Below are 23,538 nucleotides of genomic sequence, written 5' to 3' on the forward strand. Positions count from 1 at the left end.
TTACCTTGTGCAATGCCCAGTGCTGCGTAAACCCCCACCCTCATATGCACGTTCTGCTTAGTCTGATTTCTCGAGGCATCATTGGTCCACTGGCTGAGCCAGATGTTTGCGCCGATGGCCGCGGCGCTCTGGCAGCCATACAGGAAACAGATGAGCACTGACAGGAGTGGTCCCACTGCCTTGGCATACTCTAGGTACACTTTTGTTTTCACCTGGCGAGGAGTGAGAGTTCAATCAGTCAGCCTGGACAGCATCAATTACAAAGGTGTAAAAATTACAACTACATTTTATTATGTAGCTGTATTTTGTCTATCTGTATATCTGAAAATAGAAATGGATAATTAAAGCTATTTGAATGAGAAAAGACTGAAAAGAGACTTGATGGACTGACCCTGCCTGTTTCTGCGGTCTCTGTCTGGATGAGTTTCTCCATCTCATGTGGTTTCCTCTTCTCTTGTGGCTCTGAGTGTTTCTTCTGGCTGCAGCCGTGTCTCCTCACTGAGCGGCACCTCTGGTTGTCTCCATCCGTTGAAATGATGCTGATCTGCCTGTAAGAGGGAGAGGGGGTATAAACTCATGTCACTGTGCAGTATGGCACTTTTCTTTTGATTTTGATTATGCAAGTGAAAGCCCAGTTTTGAAAAAAATAAGTAATTTAGCAGCTGTAATTGTATAGTGCTGATAGAATCCAAATGGGAAAGCAGGTTTCATAATTTATTTTAATTTATTTGACCCTTTTTTATGCACAGTTACTAATTAACAATGGTCATTATATGTTTTTACCATTTTTTTTTTGTCTTAAATCAGACATGTATGTCCTTAAGTTTCTCATCAACTCACCAATGCAAAAATTCCTATTAAGGAAATGGCAGCAAAGTATTGAATCTTCACAGAACTTCCATCTGAAGAGTATGTAAGAATATGTGTTCTCTAATCCGAATGTGTTTAATGAACAATCACTGCTCAGCTATATCAAAGTCTGGGTAACATGAGCAGGTTTTGAGTTTTTGATTGTCTCTCATTTAAATATTTCCAATACCTTATGAAATTTCTCTTAGCTTCATTGATCACTGGCTCGTTGTCCACCATGTCTGTGTGGTTGCTAAGGGCGTCCTCGGGGAACAATTCCTCATCTTCAATTAACTCCTCTGTAAAAGCATTGAGAAAAACAGTATGATATACTGTAAGCAAACAAGCTCAACCATCTATCTGCTCTTTACTGATGTGTGCTGATGTAGAAGAGCAGGAAGCAGTGCTCCACCAATGGCCTCGTCCTCCTCTACAATGTCCTCCAGGGCGTAGTTCCTGAGAAACTCTGCGAAGGCTCCGTTCTGTTTGAGCAGCTCTTGGTAGGAGCCCATCTCTGACACCCGGCCGTCCACCATTACCATTATGTTATCCACCTGAGGCAGGAAGCTGATGCCGTGTGTCACCAGAATCCGTGTCTGAAGTAAAATAAAACAAGAAACCTTTGTTATTACAGACATATAAATGAAAAAGCAAACCCACAGACACACATTCACACGCTTTTCTATTACCAACACAGAAACTCAGCCTGCTCTTATCAGAGATTGGTTTCGTAAACTGATAAAAGATAAGAAAAAAACTTCCTCTCTGGTACAAATATTAGACCAAGCTTCCAACCATGTTAGCGGCTTTACTTAGGCATGCATGTGGTTTGAGCTGAATACTAACATCAGCATGCTAACATGATCATTATGACAATGCTGACAGGCTCATGCTTAGCAGGTAAAATCATCCACCTTAATTTAGCGTGTAAGCACAGAATTCGCTGATTCAGACTCCTCTCACCTTGCCGTTCAGCACACCCTCTGGACCAATGAGGTTGTCAAAGATGTGTTTGGACACGTGGGCGTCCACAGCGGACAGCGGGTCGTCCAGCAGGTAGACATCAGTGTCGCTGTACAGAGCTCGGGCCAGGCTCACCCTCTGTCTCTGGCCGCCGGAGAGGTTGATGCCCTGCAGGATTGAGACAGAATGACTTTAATCATTGTGGGCTCTCGGCCAATCAATGTGATTTTTTTCAGTTATATATCAGTAATTACAAAAGGTGCTCCTCGAGACAAAAATGGACTCAAACTCAGTAGGAAACTCAGAATTGAGAAGACGTCTGAGGACTTTGTTTGGTGACAGACATCAAGATTTGCTGAAAGGAAACTGACACTTGGAGACAGAAACAAAAAGTGGTCACTGAATAAATGAAAGGAAAATGAAAGTACTTGTCTTTCGTACCTTCTCTCCTATCTCAGTCATGTCTCCTCCAGGCAGCACTTCTAGGTCAGGGGTTAGGGCACAGGCTTCCAGGACGCAGCGATACTTCTGCTCATTGTAGGGTTTCCCAAACAGGATGTTGTCCCGCAGGGTGGCATTCTGTATCCAGGCCTGCTGAGGTACGTATGCCACTGATCCCTGAGGACGGAGGCCGACAAATGTTTCTTTACTCTACGAAAGATTCCTTTGCTGTTAGGGCCATTAGCAGCCTTTCTCTACTTGTGCATCCTTTGGAACAGTCTTTTCTAAGAGTATCCTTATGTTACAGTTTCTTTTACTGTCAGATTTTCCCGGCTGGTCAATTCTTTCTCATGTCATTGATAATCTTAGTGCTGACGCTTCTCATTTTCCAAAAGTGACTTCTGCTGCAGTAAGGTTGACTTGCTCTGGGAAAACAGTGCCTTCTTATGTTTTGTGCCACAGAGATATTCAGCAATTACATCCAGAGAGATAAAGTATACAGTCAAGTAAAGTATATTGTAAAGCATGATAATGTAAATCAAAGGCTGTGGTCTCCTACTGTTATTGCTAACCTTTTGAATTACTGTCATAATGTGTGAATGTTATAATGTTATAGAGCGTTGTAGAAAGGAGACACATTGTACTGACACTTATTTCAGTTAATCCCTTTACTTAACAACCATGCAGTCAGGGTGAGTGGTAATAAGGCTTAGTTGAAGGAATAGTTCCTCATTAAACATGCTTAAGCCAGCAGGTGATTAGCTCAGTTTAGCATTAACACTGGAAACTGTCCAATGTTCTAGTTAATACACTGTATCTTGTTTGTTTAAAATGGCTAAAATGTAAATAACATTTTCAGTAAAATCCTTGCACAGGCTACAAATCTGCAATAATGCTATTGTGTGAACCAGGAAAACTACTTTTATTTTTATTATCTTTTCTATTTTTATCTTCTGTGTGTACTAGTCATACTTTTCTTCACATTGACCTTTTTCTGATGCTTGTGAGTGCTTTTACACGTGGCGCCAACATAAGAAGAGCTGGAGGTCTCATAAGACTAACCGTTATAAATTAACGTTAATAAAAAGAGACTTTAAGATATGGATGTGGCCAATACATCTGCATTTACCCCTAAATTCAATGTGCTTGTCATCTGTCTTATAATAACACAGGGGGTACAGTATGTTAATACTTTCAGCCAGAGGATCTGAGGCTTCTGACTGCAGGCTAACAGCAACATTAATGCTGCATTCATTTTTTTATTTGGTCACTAAGGGGCAGTAAAACGAGCTAACTTTCAAGGCACCAGGGGCTTATGCTGCTAAATGTAATGTCCCAGCAGTATGGCGCACGGCAAGCGGCATACAGTACTGTGTATTTTTTTTTTTTTTTTTTTACAGTTTTCTCACTGAAAATGAGGGTGATGAGAGCAATGAGGCTGAACCAAAAGAGTCAAGTTGAAGGCTACATAACCAAACCAAAACAAGGAGCTGAAAGACACTGCTATGCTCCATAGAGCTGAGCTGGACTGCAGACTCGTGTGATATTTCTCTATGGCATCATCTCTACCAGGGACCCCTCTCACGTTATCTAAGGTCAACCTATCCATTGTTCACATACAAGTATTGATTTGTGAAGCCTGAAAGGTTGCAAAGGGAATAGAAAGCTAAAATATCCAACTACTTTTTTTTAATGTGTAAAACAGAGCATGAAGTGAAGTCCCACCCGAATAGAAACCTCTCCCTCCACTTTCTCCATTTCACCCAGCAGTGCAGAGATCAGGGAGGACTTCCCACAGCCAACATGGCCCACCACTGCCAGCAGGGAGCCCTGGGGCACCATCACGTTAATACTACAAACACACAGTCAGCATTCACAAGTTTTACGTATAGTCCCAGGAATGGCAACACAAACATGTGACATATGCAAAATTATACAGTCGTATGTGGCTTTTCATGACATACCTGTGCAGAACAGGATGATCCTCTTTAGCCCAGGTGAATTTGCCGTTGACAACTGTCACTGAAAACTCTGTTGAGCAACAAAACGTAACGTGAATTTCTTTTCAGATGCTCATAGGATAAAAGACTGAAAAGCATTTCTTAACTATTAGTCCAAATGCTCGTCAGGCTTTGAGTCACTGGGTGAAAGGTACAAGTAGAAGGCAGTGACTTGCACTAAAGCCTTGTAGTTTAAGAGCCTTTCGAGTCTACACTAGGGAATGATGAAATATCATGACAATACAAATTTTATCAAGGTATTGCAATCATTAAAGTCTGTTTAAAGCCGTTGTTCTAACCTTAATCAAAGGAGGAGCAATGCTTAATTGTACCTGTGGCTGTGTTCTTTCTGTCTACTGAATTTGGGTCTAGCTCATCGTGACTCAGGAAACCTTGGATTCGCTTCAGTGAGACACTGGCCTGGGAAGCAGAATAAACACACAGGCACTCAATAAAGCCTTCTACACAAACACAAGCAGGAGAGGAGGATGAGAAAGAGAAGAAAAAAGAAAAGAAGACAGAGTTCTCACCTGCACAATGCTGCTGATGACTTGGGGAAGCATGTTGAGAGGAAACCTGAGGATGTTAAAGAGCGAGAGTGACACAAAGGCTTTCTCCGCATCCAGGATGTTGTTCTCATCCACAGTCACATAAACAGCAAACGTTGTCAAGGCAACCTGGAAGCACATCAGCAAAAGGCCGCTCAGACATCAAGGTCCAACCATTACAGAGTTTATCATCACTGATGGACACTGGCATTTGGCTGATCAAGTGTGCATTTATCCGACAAATAAAACACTGTGTATGACCACTAAATCAATCAATCTAATAATTTCATTAAATGCTGTCATCTGACCTACAGTAACCTGTTGCAGACAACTGATGTAAACACCAGCTGAAATAAAGAAGAGCAGCTGTTCACTCGTGCTGATCCCACATTATTTCCTTGGCATATGCAGAGACATTTCTCTGCTTTGCTAAACTGACAGACCTCCTGGATCAGGTCATGCTTTTCTCTGAGGTTATGATTGAGGTCAGCAGATTGGCAGCAGGTTGATGAACAGTGGTGTGTAGTGTAGCTATGGAATTTGCACTTGAGCTTTGCTCTGCAGTAAATTATTCCAAACTCATCTCTGGTGTTGTCAGGTTGATAGAGGGGTAAGGTAAAAGGGGAATAACATTTATCCCGAGGCGATCTTTACATCAACCCGAACCTGCCCAAACATTCCAACTACAACAAATTCACAGTTACCCTCCTCTCTGCAAGCATGATATAGAAAACACGAGTGATAACCAAGATCAAAAAGTGGCTGAGGGTACACGAATTCTAGTTGTATGCTGCTGCTGCTGCTGCGGCTGCATCATAAGCCCGTAGAATGGCTTATGGTGTTTCATGTTCCATTTGCGAACATCACCTCCCACTGCCGTATACTGATTCTTACTGACATGCATGTAATGCCACTGATGGTTATGACATGTCACTGCTTTGAGCTTAACTTATAAAAGGCACATCACTTCCCCTGCATAAATCACTTTTAACCACATATACTGTAATGGTGTTGTGCCACTCTGGTTTTAATCTAACAGGTCACCTCTAACCGGTATGCCACTTTGACATGTGGTAAGGCCACTCCATTTTCAGTGGAAAAGAAAATATCTGCCCCACTGCAAATATTTTAACTGCCAAGTACCGTGTGACGAATAAACGTATGCACGCTGTGTCACACAAATAGCGACCCTAACCGACCCGGGTCGGGTCAGGTAGGGTTGATTACATATTGTGATTGGCGAGCCCAGTCCCGGCGCTCACGTGCAGCAGGCTCTCATGTGCACTCCGAATGACAGGCACACAGAGAGGTCCGGTAAAAACTTCACTGGTGCTCCCAATGGCCAGTCCGACTATGACAGCTGTCACACCCGTCTGTCATAGTCAGAAATAAGATACTAGCCTTTTGAAAAAGTAAAAAAAAAAAAATAGAAAATTTATATGTGGCACTCAACATTGATATTGTGGCGAACTGCCACAAATAAATCAATATATGGGAAACACTGAAGTGTAAAAATATTTTCGGTTCATTATGAAACTGTGGCAGGACAAATTAGGTAGGTTATTTATGGGAAATACTGATGTGTATTTACACAAAACTGACCCAAATATTCTCTTCCTCCTATGGTTTCTACACAAAGGAGCCCTTTATCACCGGGTTTCTAAAAATGGTTTCAAATAAAGCTCCTTTGTAATTTTCTGACCACAAACTAGGCTATAAGAACACTAGCCAAATTGTATTTACAGCTGTCAAACATGACTTATAGGATTATGAAGGCTGCCTGAAGGCAACCAGACTTCCTCTAAGTCCTAATTGGCAACAACAGCGCTGATATTCATACTGTCATCTTCAAAAATTCCAAATATAAAGACATTTTTGCAGACATTCTGTTGGATCTGTTGCCCTTTCAACTGTCACTTCATACAACAAAATGGAATGAAAGTGGCCACAGCTGATGATGACATTCAATGAACTCTTAATTCCGCCAGCTTCTAGACATGTGGACTGAGCCTACCAGGAAAGGGGCACTGGTCCAGGCCATGGTGGACAGCGCTCCCAGATAGGCTGTCTTGCGTAGCACATTGAGTTCCTTCTGCCGAATGGCTAGGACCTTTTCTTTGAAGGAGTTCTCCCAGGCGTACAGCTTTAGGACTTTGATGCCATTCAGGATCTCGTTCATCAGCTTGATGCGTGAGTCCTTGTACTGCATCTGCTCCACCTGGGAGAGAGGAAGAGGAAGAGGAAAGATGAGGACAAGAAGACAAACTGTCGTTTATTTGCAAAGTAACACACTTGAAAACTAACCAAACACCACAAACAGGGAAAAGTAGACAAAGGTAACTTCTTTGAAGTGCAAATCAAATTACATATTTGACCCTTAAATTACAGTAGACTTTGCAATGGTGTTACAAGACTCAAATTGACACTAAACAAAATGATACAACCTGATTAGCTAATATCATGATATTAATACAAATATATATCTGACATTGATTGATTATTTGGAAAAAGTATACAAATTGACATATAAATTGTTCACACAGACGATTAATTCAATGAACTGTATTCTATTTTCATTCATTCTTCAGAAATAACTTTTAATGTGTGAAAGACAAAAACATCAGCAACCAAATTGGCTTGAAATAATTAAAAAAAATTGTTAAAAATACAAAATTTTGTAAAATGATAACACAATATGCTTATATCATATTGATATTGTTCCACTGGAAGTCAACAGACAATAACAAATCACTGTCAAATCTCAGTTTGACCGTTCATACCTGGTAGGTTCGGGTCTTCATGGCGATGACAGCATTAAAAGGGATCAGCATGATCATGACAGCCACCCCAGCCAGCACAGATGGACCGAGGTTCTGTCAAATACGGCGCAGTAAGTAAAATACTCCAAAATAAACAGAGATAAAGCAAAATTCTCCTATGTTCAATAATTACATGCACTTTTAAACAAAATATAGCAAATAAAAACTTACTGCAAGCTGGAAGTTACCACCGAAAAAGTTATCAAATTGTTTGTTAGCAATGAATAATGTCAATCTCTGAGATGCTAATAGTTATAGGCAGAAGATCTGTAACTAAATGTGTGTAGTGGCTATGTCTAATGTTGCCAGTTATCTGATTTATTTAAAATAAATTTTAGTTGACCATCAACTGTTTTGTTGAGAATGCATAAAATTTTAACTATAGCAAGCCAGTAGCTGAATTACTGCTACTGAGCTCCAGCTGTGGAGTGAAACTGTTGGCGTCACTGACGAACTGAGAATTACAGCAGGAAACATACCAGAAGTACCTTCAAAATAAAAACCACCCGTGTGCCGTGCATAGCGTCTTTACATTGCAAGACTAATGTATGCGGGCGACACTTTCTTCTACTAATCTTTTGACTGACGAAAACCAAATTATTGTTGAAAGAAGGAAACAAATGACTAACATACATACTGTAAGGTGGGGTTGGCCAACAATGAGTGAGTGACCCAGAGTGTCTTACCCTAACTGAAGGGATAAACTCAGTAAGACAATTATCATTTTAAGATAGTGTTAATCATTTTAACATCATTAATAAGATTAGGTTGAGGATCAACTGCCTATTACCATTAGCATTTCAGACACTGATGTTTTTCACTGCTGGGAGACAATTTATACATTTTTTGGGTGTGTCATGTAGGCCCAACCAGATTTCAATCTTGTAGTATGGGGCTTGTCAAATATGGATGGAAATGCCATGTCATAACCATCTACAATTTATTCATGACTTTGTTCCACAAAAACGATTCAGAGATAGTGAAAGTTCCTGTAATTCATGTATAATTTGTGCACAGACCTGCCACAAGAAATAAAGTGCCAGCATAATCTGAAGAGGAGCAGACCACAACATGTTGAGGAAGGTGGTGAGGTCCATGAACCTCTGTGCATCCACGGACATCAGATTAACTACCTCTCCCACTGTGGATGAACGCTTGGCAGCGTTAGTTATCACCAGCGCCTACAGAACCATGGTGGGGGAAAAAAACCAACTGTACTCAACACTGTAATAAATGTCTTTTCTGGGAATCATGTTGTATCTCCTCTACAATGACATGTGCTATTTGAATAGAATTTTGCTCACTTGAGGTTTCTTTTAGGGTTAGTGCATTTGGGCATTTGCAGAGTAACTGTAGTCAGAACACTAAGATGTGAGAATTTCTTGCATACCTTCCTGTAGATGGCTCCTATGATAGCTGTGCGTACATTCATTCCGGTGACAAAACAGTAGTGAAAGTGATGGTGGAGGATGAGAGTCTGCAGCAAAGCTGTGAAGAACATGAGGAAGGCCAGCGCGTAACCCCACCAATCAGGAACACCTTTCTGTTTTGTGAATGAGATCAGCATCCTATAAAAGTATAGAAAGAGACAAATTCTTGGTCTGTAGATAACACGCCTTCTTTACATGCAAAACCTTTGCATGAGTTAGCATACAGAAATTATTTATAGGTTGGAGTTTGGTTATGGAAATTTTGGCATTATAATGATTTAGCACCATCAAATGATGTAGAAAGCCATAAATTCTGAAATACATTCAGTAGAGAGCTACTTTGGAATCAAACTTGTTACTCTACTTCATACATACAGTACATACATAAAAGCAACAAACACTAAGCCTTTCATATGGATAAATTCCTCTATGCTTCTACTAAATTAGGCCTCAGCTTCTAACACCTTGTCCATTTGCCTCAGACAGTCTACAAGCCTGCCATTAACCTGCACAACACTCGAATGAGACTTTTCACAAAACAGAAAGTAGTCTGTTCTCTTCTGTGGCTGGTATGAAACATTTTTTCAAAGTCCAACATGCAATTGAGCAACATGTTGTTGACACTTTTCTGACAATGCAGAAATTATCATCAGGAAACTTATGATGTCTTCTGAAAAAATGTCCTCTGTGGCTACTCAAGATAGTCTGTTAATATAACATGGGTATAATATCAAAATAAGTTCTGTGAAAGAAAAATATCCTATAGATAGTAGTAATATATGAAAATGACACTTTGAAAGTTTTTCCAGTGGTACCAGTGACACAGCAAATATTGTTATTAATTAACCTCATTCAACAACGTGGCTGTTACGTCAACCACCTCTGACAGCTTATCTCACTTATGCTTATGAAGAGATAAGGCTTTCACACAACAGCTGCTATCACTAAGTTTCCAACCCTGAGCTCTGAGAGGCTTAAAAAGGAAACATATTTACATGATGACTTTGCATCCTGAACAAGGACGTGCGCATTTTAAATAAAGACAGCTACTGACTTCCAGTTGGCATGCTGTAAAGAATGGCAAGCTGACTCCCACTCACTCAGCTTATTTCCCCAGATTCAACTGCTTTAACACGATTGGTCTGCTGTCGAACAATGGAAAGGAACACACTCAGAAAAGCCAAAGGTAAATTGACTTCAGGATCAGAAGAAAATGAGAAATTTGCTATGAAGCAGGACGACGATCCTAATGCTACCTCGCCTACCCTGGATGGACTTAAACACGCTGAAGCTAGCTTACTGGCTAGTATACACACCAAGATTAAAGCAATACATTCTGAGGTAAAGAGTGAGCTGATGTCAATTTGGTTATACACTGAGAGAGGATGTGAAGAAGGAGTTGAATTCAGAGATAAGATTAATCAGGCCATGGGTGATATCAGGAAAGACTTAAAAACCACAAACAACAAGAATCGAGGGAGAGGAGCAGCGGGTTGCTGAAATAGAGGAATGCAATTTCGAACTTAAGAAGCGCTCCAACAAATGAAACAAGCACAGGAATCCATGCAAACAAAAGTGACAGGATCTGGGCGAAATAACATTGACATTTATGGAATAATAACACAATGGAATTTGTGACCAGTTCTCTGAAGTCAGAGCTGACCCCACTGGACAAGACCAAACTGAAAAAACACTTCCACAGAGCTTTGGGACCCCGACTACCCCTGGGGATCTGCTCCATGAAGATCCATAGTGATAACAGAGCACTTGCTACTTGCTGCAGTTTCAGGACCAATCCTACTACTTGCTCCAAAGAGGGGCCCTTACCGTCAACCAGCTTTTCCCCTCAGATTAAAGGAGCACACTTGTTCCCCAGTCGTGGAAGTCAGTTTGTTTTACATTAATTGTGTTCTGTTTTGCTGATAATTTTGTAGCTCTTTATATCCAAGTTCAAGGGTAATACAGTATGTTTCAAGTTACAATGGGCCATCACAGACAGAAGGAATCAAAGTAAATGCAATCAGGAATATAGGGTAATAACATTCAACGTGATGGGTTGCATGATCCAGTGAAAAGAATTTATGATAATTATAATGTATAGTAGATTATAAAATTCCAAAAATTATTCTACTGTCCAGGAAAAAAGTGAAACAGGAGAGGGAATCAGGCATGGAGATATCTGAGGATTGAATGGAATGATATTTGGGAAGGTCAGGCTAGGACTACCAACTCTAGATCCTGGCAAGATACTTTGTGACTCTAAAATTGAAGCTTATACAGTGGGGTTCTGAGGGACAGCATGAATGTTGGAGGCAGTGTATTAAATCAATGGCAGACCATTTTCATATGTTTTGGGGCTCTATTCCATTCATATTTGCAAGAGCTTGCCAAAGAAATAAGGAACATTTTTTGGAATAGAAGTTGATTGCTCTTTTGTCATATTATACCTTGACAAAATCCCAGCCAAACTCATGGCCCTTGAGTGTCTTTATAAAGTCCTTTTGGTTGCAAGCAAGAAAGCCATCACACGGAGGTGGCTGCAGGCAAACCTGCCATCAAAGGACGACTGGATCACAATTGTGAATGAAATACACTGTATGGAGAAACTGACCTATTCCTTAGGACTAAGACCTGAACAATATATAAAATACTGGAATATTGGACTTCTTACTCTATGGGATGTAATCTACTGTCTGTGTAATTAAAAAAAAAAAAAAAAAAAACACACTTCAGCTACAATACTTTGGATAAAGCAAACCAGCATGCAAAAACACAAACACAAATGCAAAGAGGTGTCCTGAGAATAGGATTTTATAACACTTGCAAATAAAATAAAAGCAAGGAAAGCACACAGTAGTTAAATAAGACCTTTTTATTTTACCTGAGCAGCTGAGGGTTGACAAAGGTGATGACATCCTGCAGGAGCTTGTATGCAGAGCCAATCAGAAAGTAGGGTCCAAAGGCTTTGACGAGTGCACGCAGGAAGGACGGCTGGCGGGGAGCAGCTTTCTGATTGGAAAGCAGCACTTCTACTTCCTCCGGGCTGCTTTCACCTTCTCCACGTCCTCCTGTGATGTGGTTTGTGGTTGACGGCAGAGGCTTGGAGTACACAGCCTGACTGGACAGATTCTGTTCACTGTGGACAGAGGATTTTGGAGGTTGTTTGGGTACGAAAGAGAGAGTAACAGATACATAAGGATAGGGAACTCTGATCATAAGTAAGGCAGATAAATACACTAATAACATCTTTCTAGAGTAATGGTCAAAAGGGGCTTCACATGTCAGTAGAAACAGTTTAACTCCTTCAATTGATCCTATTAATAACACCAACAATAATATTAACAAATAACAAAACATTATAACAGCATACAGCAATGAAAGGCCTCATGGAAGGCCTGGTAGGTAATTAGAAGAATACTGAAAAAAATCCTGTATTTTACTGGCAGCCATTGTAGTGAATGGGGGGGACTGGGGAGACCGGTTTTATGACTGGATTTTTCATTAGAGGCTTGCTCTGGTAATTTCTCAACTGATGATTGGTAAACGAGTTGCAGGATTTAAAATCGGGATGAGACAAATCCAGGAATAATGGACTCCACAACAGGGCGAGAGACAGGGCAATTTAATATGTTGATTTAAAAAAAGGACTCAAAAGGTCTTAGGAAACTCTTTAGTATAGGCTCTTTGTCGGACGCTAAGCTTTACCACTTTTAGCATCAATAATCTCAATTTTATCACAATTTAAGGCTGCTGTAATCAGTATTTTCATAGTAATAATTGATTAAATCTTTACTTTAATGAGAAAGGGGTTGCTCACAGTGACAAACCCACTGATGAATGTCACCAACTCAGCAGTTCTTCTTGGGCCTACAGAGCTTTATAGTCCCGTACTTTTACAGCCCCGAAATTATTGTTTTGGTTCACTCTCATCACTTTCATAGTGTCGTTTTTGGCCGCTGCAGGCAACCTTTTTTCAGTAAAAAAAACCTCTAAACCTCTAAGCCTCTGTTTGCTACCTGCTTAGCACCAAACAGTAGACTGACAAAGTAGGCAACTAGCTAATAAGCACAGTGGGGCATTTAGCAGCTACAGAGCCAGATACTTCCCTCAGTAGTTGGTGAACACCAAAACCGAGCTAATGTGAAAGTGAATATTAGACTCGCATTCACCAGGTGATAGGAAAGAGAACTGCAAATTAATGCTGATGTTGCTGTGTATCTGCTTGATTCGTATATAAGCAACACTTCCCTAACCTGTGAGTGATATGTTGTGTTACATGTTTCTGCTGGCCTCAAGTGCACATATGCGGTCAGATAGGATAGCTAACCTATTTAACTGATTTGATTTAAAGAAGAAGAACAGCTGACAGTCTGTAGTAATTCCCTGTTAGGAATTAGCTTAAGTAATAAACTGGGTTACGTTGTGGATGAATTACACTAGGACTGCAACTAACAACTGTTTTCCGTATTGGTTAACAGACTAATTCTTTTAGATCTAAATTATACCACATAATCAATAAAGTATCGTGTGTTTTATGATAAATCCCTTTGGCACAAGTGGATCATTGCAGAAAGCGGGTAATAAAACAAACAATACAAAATAATTTTGAGGATAATGAATGTTGTGGTGTGTCCCTCATCCTGTTAGCTTGTAGTTGCATTTATTTAATTTTTTCATAAGCATGTTAATTGTTCAGAAGGATCTCAAGGCAGTGAGACATAATCTTCAAGTTGTTAGTGAAAGGAATGTTTTGCAAACGACACAAAGTCTATTCTAATACCAGCTTAAAGCACAGGAGTCGGATTCCAGCAGTTAACTAATCGGCGACTACAGTTCAAAAGGACGACTGCGATGGAATTCAGCTTAACACCAAACAGGTTTGGTGTTAAGCTGACACCAAACTGAAAAGACGGTAATCGAGCTCTCCCGTATCATTTTACAAGTTGTTCTCAGTGAGAAATCTCAATGAAACTGACAGGACATCTGCAGCACAGAGAGGAAGGAGCCTGTTGGAGGAGAGAGTTTGTGCACGAAATTGTCTTTTTGCTGAGATAGACAAAGTTAGCAACTAGCAGACGTAGTACAGTAGCTTAAGTGCTGTCGTCAGTGGCCAGGCAACTAAAGCCAACGTTAAACGTTAAAAACCAAATATACTCCGGAAACATACAGAACACATCAGTGCAACAATGCTACAACAGAAAGCAAAGCAAAAAGTTTAATTTTTTCTCTTAATGTCAACAGTTGCTGGATATTCTTTATGTTCTATCTATAACTTGAAACCTGTGCGTGTGTGTGTGTGTCTGTGTTGTAAAGTAAATATATAGCAGCAGTGGTACCTGTTTCTTAAATTAAATGTAGCTATTTTGCTGTCAGGGTTAGGAAAAAACTTGCTCCTGGTTTCATTTGTGCAAAAACAAACACCTGCACGCACGCACGCACGCACGCAGTATATAACTACACACAAGCCCTGCCCTCTAAGACAACATCCTCTCCTCTCTCTGTTCTGACAAAGAAGTAAAAGGCAGGGAAGCTGACAATGGCAGGATTTAAACTTGGATTTTTATAAAAACAAAAGAAAAAAGAGCGCATTGTAGATGTATTATATCTGGATCTGAGTGAATATTTCTCTTTGGAAATTATATTTACCTTCCAATTACTTGTTTAAAACCACATTTCTGAAGTCTTGTTTAGTAGGTTTACGTGCATTCAAATAACCTGGTTAGTGTCAGCTTTCTGCATTAATCTCATATCTAAGAATCATTTAAATGAGAAAAGTGGATAACACAGCTTGAATTCTGTCAAACAAACCAGATTTCTTGTACATCTATCACTTAAAGGATAAGTGTAGTGATATTCTATATTTTTCTTATATTGAAAAACCAACAATCAATTGATCCTAGCAAGTATTTTGTGTGTATCTAAAGCCCAATATACCTTGTTCTTCTGTGCCAAAGAGCTCCATTGGTACCCAAAAACTACTGAAAACACATCAAGGAACCACACTGTTGTATTAGGCTGTGTGCTCCTTCATTACCATGAGCACACACACTGTCGCACTACTACCGTCAGTGCAGATGCTCCAACCAGGAAAACAAGAAAAACAAATAAAAAGCTTTTGAAGCTGCAGCATCATATGTCAGTAATACACTTACAACAAGCCAGCCTTGGTTCAGAAATATTGTAGTGGATAAATCTGATTATAGACCAGCTGTGCATTCTAAAGTATCTAGTTTACAGCAGTTCTCCGGTTTCCAGCTTTTACCGAATTTCTCCCAATAACCTGCTGTCTTTGTAAGTATACATAGTGACTGTTTTTATTTCACAAACTGTTACACCAAGTAAAGCTTTTATGCGAGTGAAACAGGCATGCTGGAGACCATTTATCTTGTACTTTTCAGATATTTTACAAACATACCTCTTGGCTTTGGTCTGCTCCTTCTCCCATTCTTTGAGGAGTTTTGGCACCATCACCTTGGAGCTGTCGCGCTCTTTCAGAGACCACAGGTCTTTGGCCTCCAGGGGCATTTTGTAGCCTTTAATGGCCATACTAAGAGAGAGAAACGGCAGTTTAATTCAATCTGGTACATTAAGCAATTCAACACTAACAAGTTTAAATACTGTAAACAAATGAAACCTTGCCTAAAGGGTTTTCAGCCTCCATCTGCCTCACTGCATTTCAAATCATTTCAGTATTTTTTTCTGTCCCCTGTGTGTGTCTTCATTCACTGGCTTAAATCTGATTCTAAAACTACAAGCCTTTTATCTCAGAAACAACTTAATAAGAATTCATTTCCACAAAGACACTTAATGGAGTTTCCTGGATTTGCTAATCATCATTATGTACTAGTGGATCAGATTCCACCAGAAATTGGCTTGATCTATTTTCCAGCACAAGGGGGGATTGGCTTACAGAAAAAAATAGAAGCAAGATGCTATACTTCCATCAGAAAAAGAGCAATGTCCTCTTTGTTGCAGGAGTCAAAAATAACAGCACTGTTGGTGTGAGGCAGAGGCTACCAGTCATCTCAGACATGGTCTGTACTTACCAAGACATACAGTAATTCCACACTTTTCTGTATGTTGCTTTTGAAAACTGTTACATAACCACCATAATACAGACTAACTTCAAATTCTATTTATCTTAAGATCTACTGGTTTATTACTAAGAATCCAAATGAAGAATTAATAGCAGCAGCTACCTGTTAAAGAGATACTGCACACATAAACATATTTTTTGAGCTGTAAATTAAATGATATGACTGAACTGTGATGAAACACATCAGTGCTGGTGTTGATGCTGACATCTCTTCGCAAAGTTATAAAAATCGGCTTTTCATGGGTCTAAAAATGTCTCAACACGTCATCTACTGTTTTAAATCATCCTGAACCTCGCAAGGTCAATGCTGGCATAGATACAACAGTTTAGGGCTTCTTTCATTATCATCAAATGTATAGGTCCCACAGCACTCGTCCTTGAGTGGTAGTCTGGGAAACCGCTCTCAACCGACCCCCTCTCCGCTCCTTGCCCGTTCCAAAATTATGGAGTCGTAGAGTCAGTGCCCACTGAGTTAGGCTCAGAGCTGGGGTGAAGGTACACTTTAATTCAGAGTTACCGCGACAGCGTTTTCATTCTTCAGAGGGACACAAGAAAACAACTCTGCAAAGGGGAAAGATAGAATCTTTCTCTGTGGTCGCTTAATCCTACGGGAGCTGGCTAACACTGCTAACACGGATCTTCACTTTGAAGAATAATCCAAGCTTACGACCTAGCCTGGCTAGTTAGCCACTGGGTAGGCAGCATTGCAACCTTGTTGACCTAAATAAAAAGTCAAGTTAGTAAGGAAGGAGATGTTAGTTTCTGTGTCCGTGTACTGTGTTTATTACAACAGCAGCCTCTAGCTGGTTAATACAGAATTACTTTGGCATTGTTGTTGCTCTAGCTAACAGGAGCTAATTGGTTATATTTGGAAAATATAATACTCTCATAAAAAGTGACATTGACTTTATGACTTTATGAAAAGTGACATTGGAAGAAGTCATTTTGAAAAAAAAAGCTGAAATATTAATATGATTATTCATTCTATAATGTCTTTTTTATCTAATATTGAACACTCTGACGCTCCATACGCAAAACAAAGAACTTTATGTTCTTTAACTACCTTGTATTGTAATTACTACAGCAAATTACCATATACTGCATACAACAAAATGTCCGTCTGTCAGTGTTTGGTGCAGTGGCAGAGAGCATTGCAAACCCACCTTGTGAACCACCAAAATGTCATGGTGGAGAGAAAACCCGCTGTGGTTTCAGGGCAGGGATTCTGAGAGGAAATTGAGAAATGTGCAGGAAAATAGGCCAGAGAGGTTAAACAAGGATAAGGAGGACATACTGTACTTCTGTGAGCACAAGTAACAACCGTGTTCTCTGTGTACGAATGAGTGTGTGACCTGCTTTAACAAGCATGGAGCGGCCCAAGAGCACACTCAGACTCTCAATTGCTCAGAGCCCTGAGCATTCAATGTCAGCAGGAATATATTATAATATAAATGCTATATATTCTCACATATAGCACACACACACACACACACACACACACACACACACTTTATGTGATTGTGCTTGTGAGTGGACACTGCTCACAGGGTCTGTGACAACATTGGAGAAGAGAGGAGGCTTCTCATTGAAGCAGCAGAAGATCAGCTCACAGGCCACCAGGCTGAAGTAGAAGTAGAACGTGGTGAACCGAAGCTTGTCTGTCACTTCACTCTGAAATACGAGACAATGATACACACACACACACACACACACACACACACACACAAAGAGATCAATTGAGATGTACAGTTGCATGCATCCACTGTCAAGCGGTGTGTTTACATGCAGGCAAATTAGGCATGGGTATTACGTTTGAGACTTTTTTCCTATACAAGCACCAAATGATACTTGTGTCTGAATGGACATCTTTTTGAAATAAAAAAAGACAAAAAAAAAAAAAATTATATATATATATATATATATATATATATATATATATATATATAGATATATATAGATATATATATATATATATATATATATATATATATATATATATATATATATATATATATATATATATATGTGTGTGTGTGTGTGTGTGTGTGTGTGTGTGTGTGTGTGTGTGTGTGTGTGTGTGTGTGTGTGTGTTAAGACCTAAAAAAAAAAACATGGCAGCACGGATAGTAGTATTTAACAAGACTAAGTCTACAGCCATGTTGGCGGCTCTGAGAGGCAGTTCTTATTGCTTTGAGCAAAATGCTGAAGTCAGGATGCCTACATGGTCAAAATGAAAATACTAACATGCTGATATTTGGCAGATAATGTAACTGTGGTCATCAACTTAGTTTAGCATAACGGCATGTCAAAATAGCCACAAACTTTGTGTTTATAAAAAGAAAGTACAGCTGAGGCTGACGGAAGAGTAATTAGTTTTGCAGGTATTTTGTAAGAAACCGAAGTACTGGACGGAAAAAAATTTGATGTGATGATGGCGCTAAATGAAAAGTCAGAGGGCCTGCTTTGGTAGTTGTTCTTTGGCGAAGATTAATTTCTGCACAAAATTTAACTGTTCCAAATGTTATGGTTGAAGCAACATTTCAAACAACTAAGTATATATCTAATTTTTGGGAGGAGAGCAACGCAAATTGCATGTAACAAGGAACAGAGCTTGAGTTACATTGCTCTGACAGTTTAGGCCTATTGGGGAAATGAGGTTAATATGTAAACACCTTAATCGATCAGAGTTTTCCCAAATATAACTTAATATGTTTTCAGGCATGCAATGTATTTAAGGTCAACACACACACACACACACACACACACACACACACACACACACACACACACACACACACACACACACACACACACACACACACACACACACACACACACACACACACACACACACACACACACGAAAGTCACTCACTTTTCTTCCTTCCTCAACACACACAAACATCTAAATCAGCTTAACACAATTATGAATAGATGCGTCACCTTGGACAGCGCCAAATCACTTTACTCTTTCTCAGTCATAATTGTGTGTGGACTATTTTCTGGATCAGCCTGATTATAGCAAACCAGTAGCCTGGGCTGACCCCAGTGCTTGGCTGCTTGGTTGACTGCCTGCTTCCCTCACACACAGACTGACTGTCTGACTGCCTAACATACGACTGTTTGTGACTGGTTTTACTTTTAACACCAAAGCAGCCACAAAAAAATTTGAACTAAGACTTTTAAATAGCAATTCTCCATTATCTTGAAGGTATTGTTGGGTTTAAGGGCATTTTCAGCAAGTAAATACCTTCAAGAAAGCTTTAAGCTTTGAGGATTAATGCAAAAGAGACTGTAACAACTGTCAGACACACCCTTTGCACTCTGACATACACCTGCAGGCCAAATATGTATAGTTTGCTATCAGGTAATATAAAAGAAGTTCCACCCATACACAGAGAGCTTTGGGTTTGGTGAACAAAGATCTTACACATTCATATGTTAATGTAGCCTTGCTGAGTGGTATCTGTACGGTTAAAAAAATCAGAAACATCAGAAAGAACCTCTGAAGTCACAATGTAGGACAGCTTTAGCCTTAAATTAGACTATCCTCCACAGAAACATGAATATGAACCAATGTAAACATTTCAAGAGTAAGCCTTTCTCTAATTATTGACCATAATACAGTAATTATGTGCATGTTAACACAGCCACTAGCATTTTCACAATAAAGATGAGAAAGTGGGCCAATTAGAGCTGAGATGCAACAGAAATATTTAGCAAAAATTTAACAAACCATAATGCAAAAATTAACAACATATGCAACAAGATATTACCGCCTTATAAAGCTGTTATGGCTGATGTGTTAGCAAACAGTTGCCTAGTCTCACACACAGAAGAGCAACATTAGTCAGGAGTCACGTTTCTGTTCACCTGACGAATGTAAGTCAAATATTCAATCCCTTTTCAGCTCTGCTTTGTTCTCGACCAACTCCTAACAAAAATACCTGGCTCTTTAGCTACTAAATGCTCCACTATGTTCACCAGCCAGTTGCTAACTTTGTCAGTCTTCTCTTTGGAGAAAGCAGCTGTCTGCTGTGTTTGGAAACGACTGATGAGAACGGTGAGACTGAATCAAAACAGTAAAATTGCAGGGGGCTTAAAAAAATGGGTTAGAAGACTCTATAAATTGCTCTGTAAAACTGTGGGAAAATTCTGAGTCTGATAATTATCTTTTGGTTTGTTACAAGAAGTAACATACACAAAGTAATTTGATCCATTGTAAATTATAAAAAATATTGATTAGTGCAGTTTTAAATAACACTTTAAACAATCTCCAAATATCAATTGGATATACAATTTCCAAAATGCAATTTTCAGATTTCTAACAAAATCTAAACAGTCTGTTTTCTCTATATTCTCACAAAAACTACTAGAAATTCATTTATGAATTTTAGATTACCGTTTTTGTTTCAAAATAACAATTTTCAGCCTTTGTAGTAAAAATGTGTAATAGGTCACTAAATCACTTTGCTCCCAGAAGAAAAGGGGATTTATTTGGGAGTCTTGTAATTCCAGTAGATTATGGCAACGTCTCGCCACTCAACAGCCATCTTGGTAATGCCCCCGGACAGTTATTTCTGGCTAAAAACACCATGCTCCTATCTAAATGAAGGGGGAGGGAGCCATAACTTCGCTTTCAAAGGTCATTGGGACATAAAAACTGCATGTATAGCATCACCAGTCAAATCTGACACAAACCGCTAAAGTTTGGTGACTTTGCCACAAAATAAGGTTTAAAACCCTTTTTTTCCCCACAGTTTATACTTATACTACGTATGCATAAGGTTTCACTTGCATCAGTACAACAACATGAGTGGCTTAATATGTTTCCCGCTCAGTTTTTAGAAAGCAGACGATCTGGTTTTGGGGGGAAGGGGTTGGATGTGTATCATACAACCACCATCTTTATATGTTATATGTTATCATGTTCTTCTGTGTTTTTCTGTGTCTTTCTCTGCCTGCTTCTGTATCTTTTCTCCAGCCTGACACCACAGAGTGTCCATGTGTCTTGTCTTGCTGCCTGCAGGGTTTGTTTGGCATGGTCTGCAGCTCTGTTGGTGAGCTATGCAGTGCTAGAGGTGAGATAAGTATGCTAGGAACAACAGGCCTACTATTCCATCTTTGCTCCCTGCTTAGTGGTGCCCTGGGCTGACCCCTCCAAAACATCCAGTCACTGTAGGCTCCAAAGCAACTCCTGAGACAGCAAGATGGGGGAAGGGTGGAGGCAGAGTTGACTGATCAAGTGGTCTTAAACCTCAAGAACACTTTGGAGCATAAGAGGCAGATAAGTGCAGAAAATGGGGAAGAACAACAGGGGAAAAGATGGCATGTAGTAAAAAGAGATAAGGAGAATCGAAAATTGGGGATAGGAATCTTGTAGAGATGGTGAGGAGAGGAGATGAAAGGTCAGCAAGTTCAAGACAGACATGTCTTGAACTTGCGTGTGCTCACCTGGTTGGAGGCTTGTAGGATCTTGGAGCGGAAAGGCACGATGGCACAAAGCACAGACAGGAACCAGAAGATGAAGAGGACCCCTGAGGACTGAACCCCACGTAACCTCTCAAACTGGATCAGAAACGTGGCCAACAGCTGAGAGAGGGAGGGGGATATTACATGGAGGGGAGGAGGGGGAGCAGAGGGAGAGACTGAATTAGATTAGCCAAGACAGAATCACAAGGGGCATGTAAGGTAAACCATAGTCTGACTAGGCCAGACTTTCAAGCTGACTGTTCCTCCTTCAAACGCTCCTGGCTGCTCCACGGGCTTTCTGGCTTTTCTGTAACCTGACATAGCCTTCTCTAGAGCTATGGATAAGCTCTCTTCAAGTACAGTGCTCTATTTGAATGCCTTCAGCCTTGCTATTGCTATGCTGCTAGTACATAGGGGCACCAAACACTGGCATGTCTCTGACAGGGAATAATGACTGTCTGTAATGGGAAACAAGACACACTGTGAGTCTCAAATCCATACTGCATACTGCTTTAAATCTAAACAGGTTTTGTTTTGTTTGTAGTGTGGCCACACTGGAACAGTGACAAAATGAAGCACACTTAAACCAGACAGAATGCATACTGAATAAAGACAGTTTCTGAGTGTACCGTCGATGGACACTATTCTCCCACAAATTCAATGCAAAAAAAGAAATGGAGCAGCTCCTTACAGCTTTGGAAAATAAATAAATAAATAAATAAATAAATAGTGGTGAAACAGCCCAAGAAAGTTCTTGGAAAACAACAAAAAGTGGCAGTGACATTCCAAAATCAAAGTTCGACTGACATCTGACATCACATATTTTGTTTTGTCTCCTGTTTTTGTGTAGGGTGGAAGTGCAGGGACAGCCCCATTAAACATGAATGTTCGTGACTGACCGACTGACCGACTGTGATAAAGTTACCATTGGTCAACTGAAGATTGCATGAGTGAGTGCTTAAGTTGCACCATTGGTCAACCAGCCAAGGGGAGTTTCCCTATTTCCTGTTGCTCTTTCAAAATGAACTGGAACAAACAGTTCCCACCGCATCATCACGGTTGGCGTTTGCAGGCAGTGTTGCCAACTTAGCGCCTTTGTCAGTAGATTTTTCGACCTTTCAGACTCTTAGCGACTTATCCTCACCTAGCGACAAATCTAGCGCCTTTCTGTACTAGAGAGTCTCCAGTGTTGCCCTGCGAGCAACAGGTCAGGCTTTCCGCAGACACAGCTCTCTATGCATCTCATTCAACTGACCGCACGGCAGCTGACACAGACGTGAATGAGCTTCTGACTTTCTCTCTGAGTGATCACTTTACAAGTAAATATAGCCGAACCACAACACAGCCGTTGTCTTTAACTTACGTGTATGGGGATTATTTCAGACAACGTCGTGGTTATAAAATTGGGATTTTAGTCATGACTGCTGGTTAAGATGTAGTCTTAATGGGCAGCATTTCAGTCACTATTGCATACTTGTTCCATTGTCTGACAACAGAAACAGAAAAACATGTAATTGAGAAAAGCTTAATGGGAATTTGGCTGTATTAAATTACTGTATAGTGAGCAGAAAGAGTAGGAGAGAAGCAAACAGATAAAGGGCAGTCCAGCCATACACTAGGTTTTGACCTAGTCTTGTTGGTTGAAATATGCTCTAAACTATACTGTATGTTTATGTGGGGAAGTGATGTCAAAGACCTCTGTGACTAAGAGTCACTGAACAGCCTGGCAGCAGTGCAGAGATATTCCCTTTTACAGATTTTGAGCAGGGCCTCTCCCTTCTCATCAATGAGAGAAGGCCAAAGTCAGGGGTGGTGTAGATGAAGGTCAGGGCAGAGCGTAAGGGAGCGTGAGCTTGATCTTCAGAACTTGCATATGGGCGCTTTAATTGCTAAACCAGACAGTATACTTTGACAAATACT

The 23,538-nt window shown here is 40.1% G+C and overlaps 1 protein-coding gene across 5 annotated transcripts in view; it reads right to left on the reverse strand.

The window, feature by feature from the left end:
• The window catches only part of abcc3 (ATP-binding cassette, sub-family C (CFTR/MRP), member 3), a 62,502-nt gene that overhangs the window by 12,367 nt on the left and 26,597 nt on the right, over positions 1-23,538 (reverse strand). For all 5 annotated transcript variants that reach the window (XM_040135401.1, XM_040135402.1, XM_040135403.1 and 2 more), the window contains 19 exons: positions 21,601-21,738; positions 17,692-17,817; positions 17,310-17,371; positions 15,466-15,597; positions 11,932-12,186; positions 9,011-9,188; positions 8,640-8,801; positions 7,582-7,674; positions 6,816-7,019; positions 4,784-4,930; positions 4,586-4,673; positions 4,218-4,284; positions 3,979-4,105; positions 2,254-2,430; positions 1,813-1,980; positions 1,262-1,445; positions 1,040-1,148; positions 392-548; positions 5-212 (listed from right to left, as the gene is read on the reverse strand). In XM_040135401.1, coding sequence (XP_039991335.1) covers positions 5-212; positions 392-548; positions 1,040-1,148; positions 1,262-1,445; positions 1,813-1,980; positions 2,254-2,430; positions 3,979-4,105; positions 4,218-4,284; positions 4,586-4,673; positions 4,784-4,930; positions 6,816-7,019; positions 7,582-7,674; positions 8,640-8,801; positions 9,011-9,188; positions 11,932-12,186; positions 15,466-15,597; positions 17,310-17,371; positions 17,692-17,817; positions 21,601-21,738 — 2,782 coding nt within the window. The remainder of the gene's footprint in view (positions 1-4; positions 213-391; positions 549-1,039; positions 1,149-1,261; positions 1,446-1,812; positions 1,981-2,253; positions 2,431-3,978; positions 4,106-4,217; positions 4,285-4,585; positions 4,674-4,783; positions 4,931-6,815; positions 7,020-7,581; positions 7,675-8,639; positions 8,802-9,010; positions 9,189-11,931; positions 12,187-15,465; positions 15,598-17,309; positions 17,372-17,691; positions 17,818-21,600; positions 21,739-23,538) is intronic.

This window comes from Xiphias gladius, chromosome 9 (assembly GCF_016859285.1).
Source record: "Xiphias gladius isolate SHS-SW01 ecotype Sanya breed wild chromosome 9, ASM1685928v1, whole genome shotgun sequence".
Lineage (NCBI taxonomy): Eukaryota > Metazoa > Chordata > Actinopteri > Istiophoriformes > Xiphiidae > Xiphias > Xiphias gladius.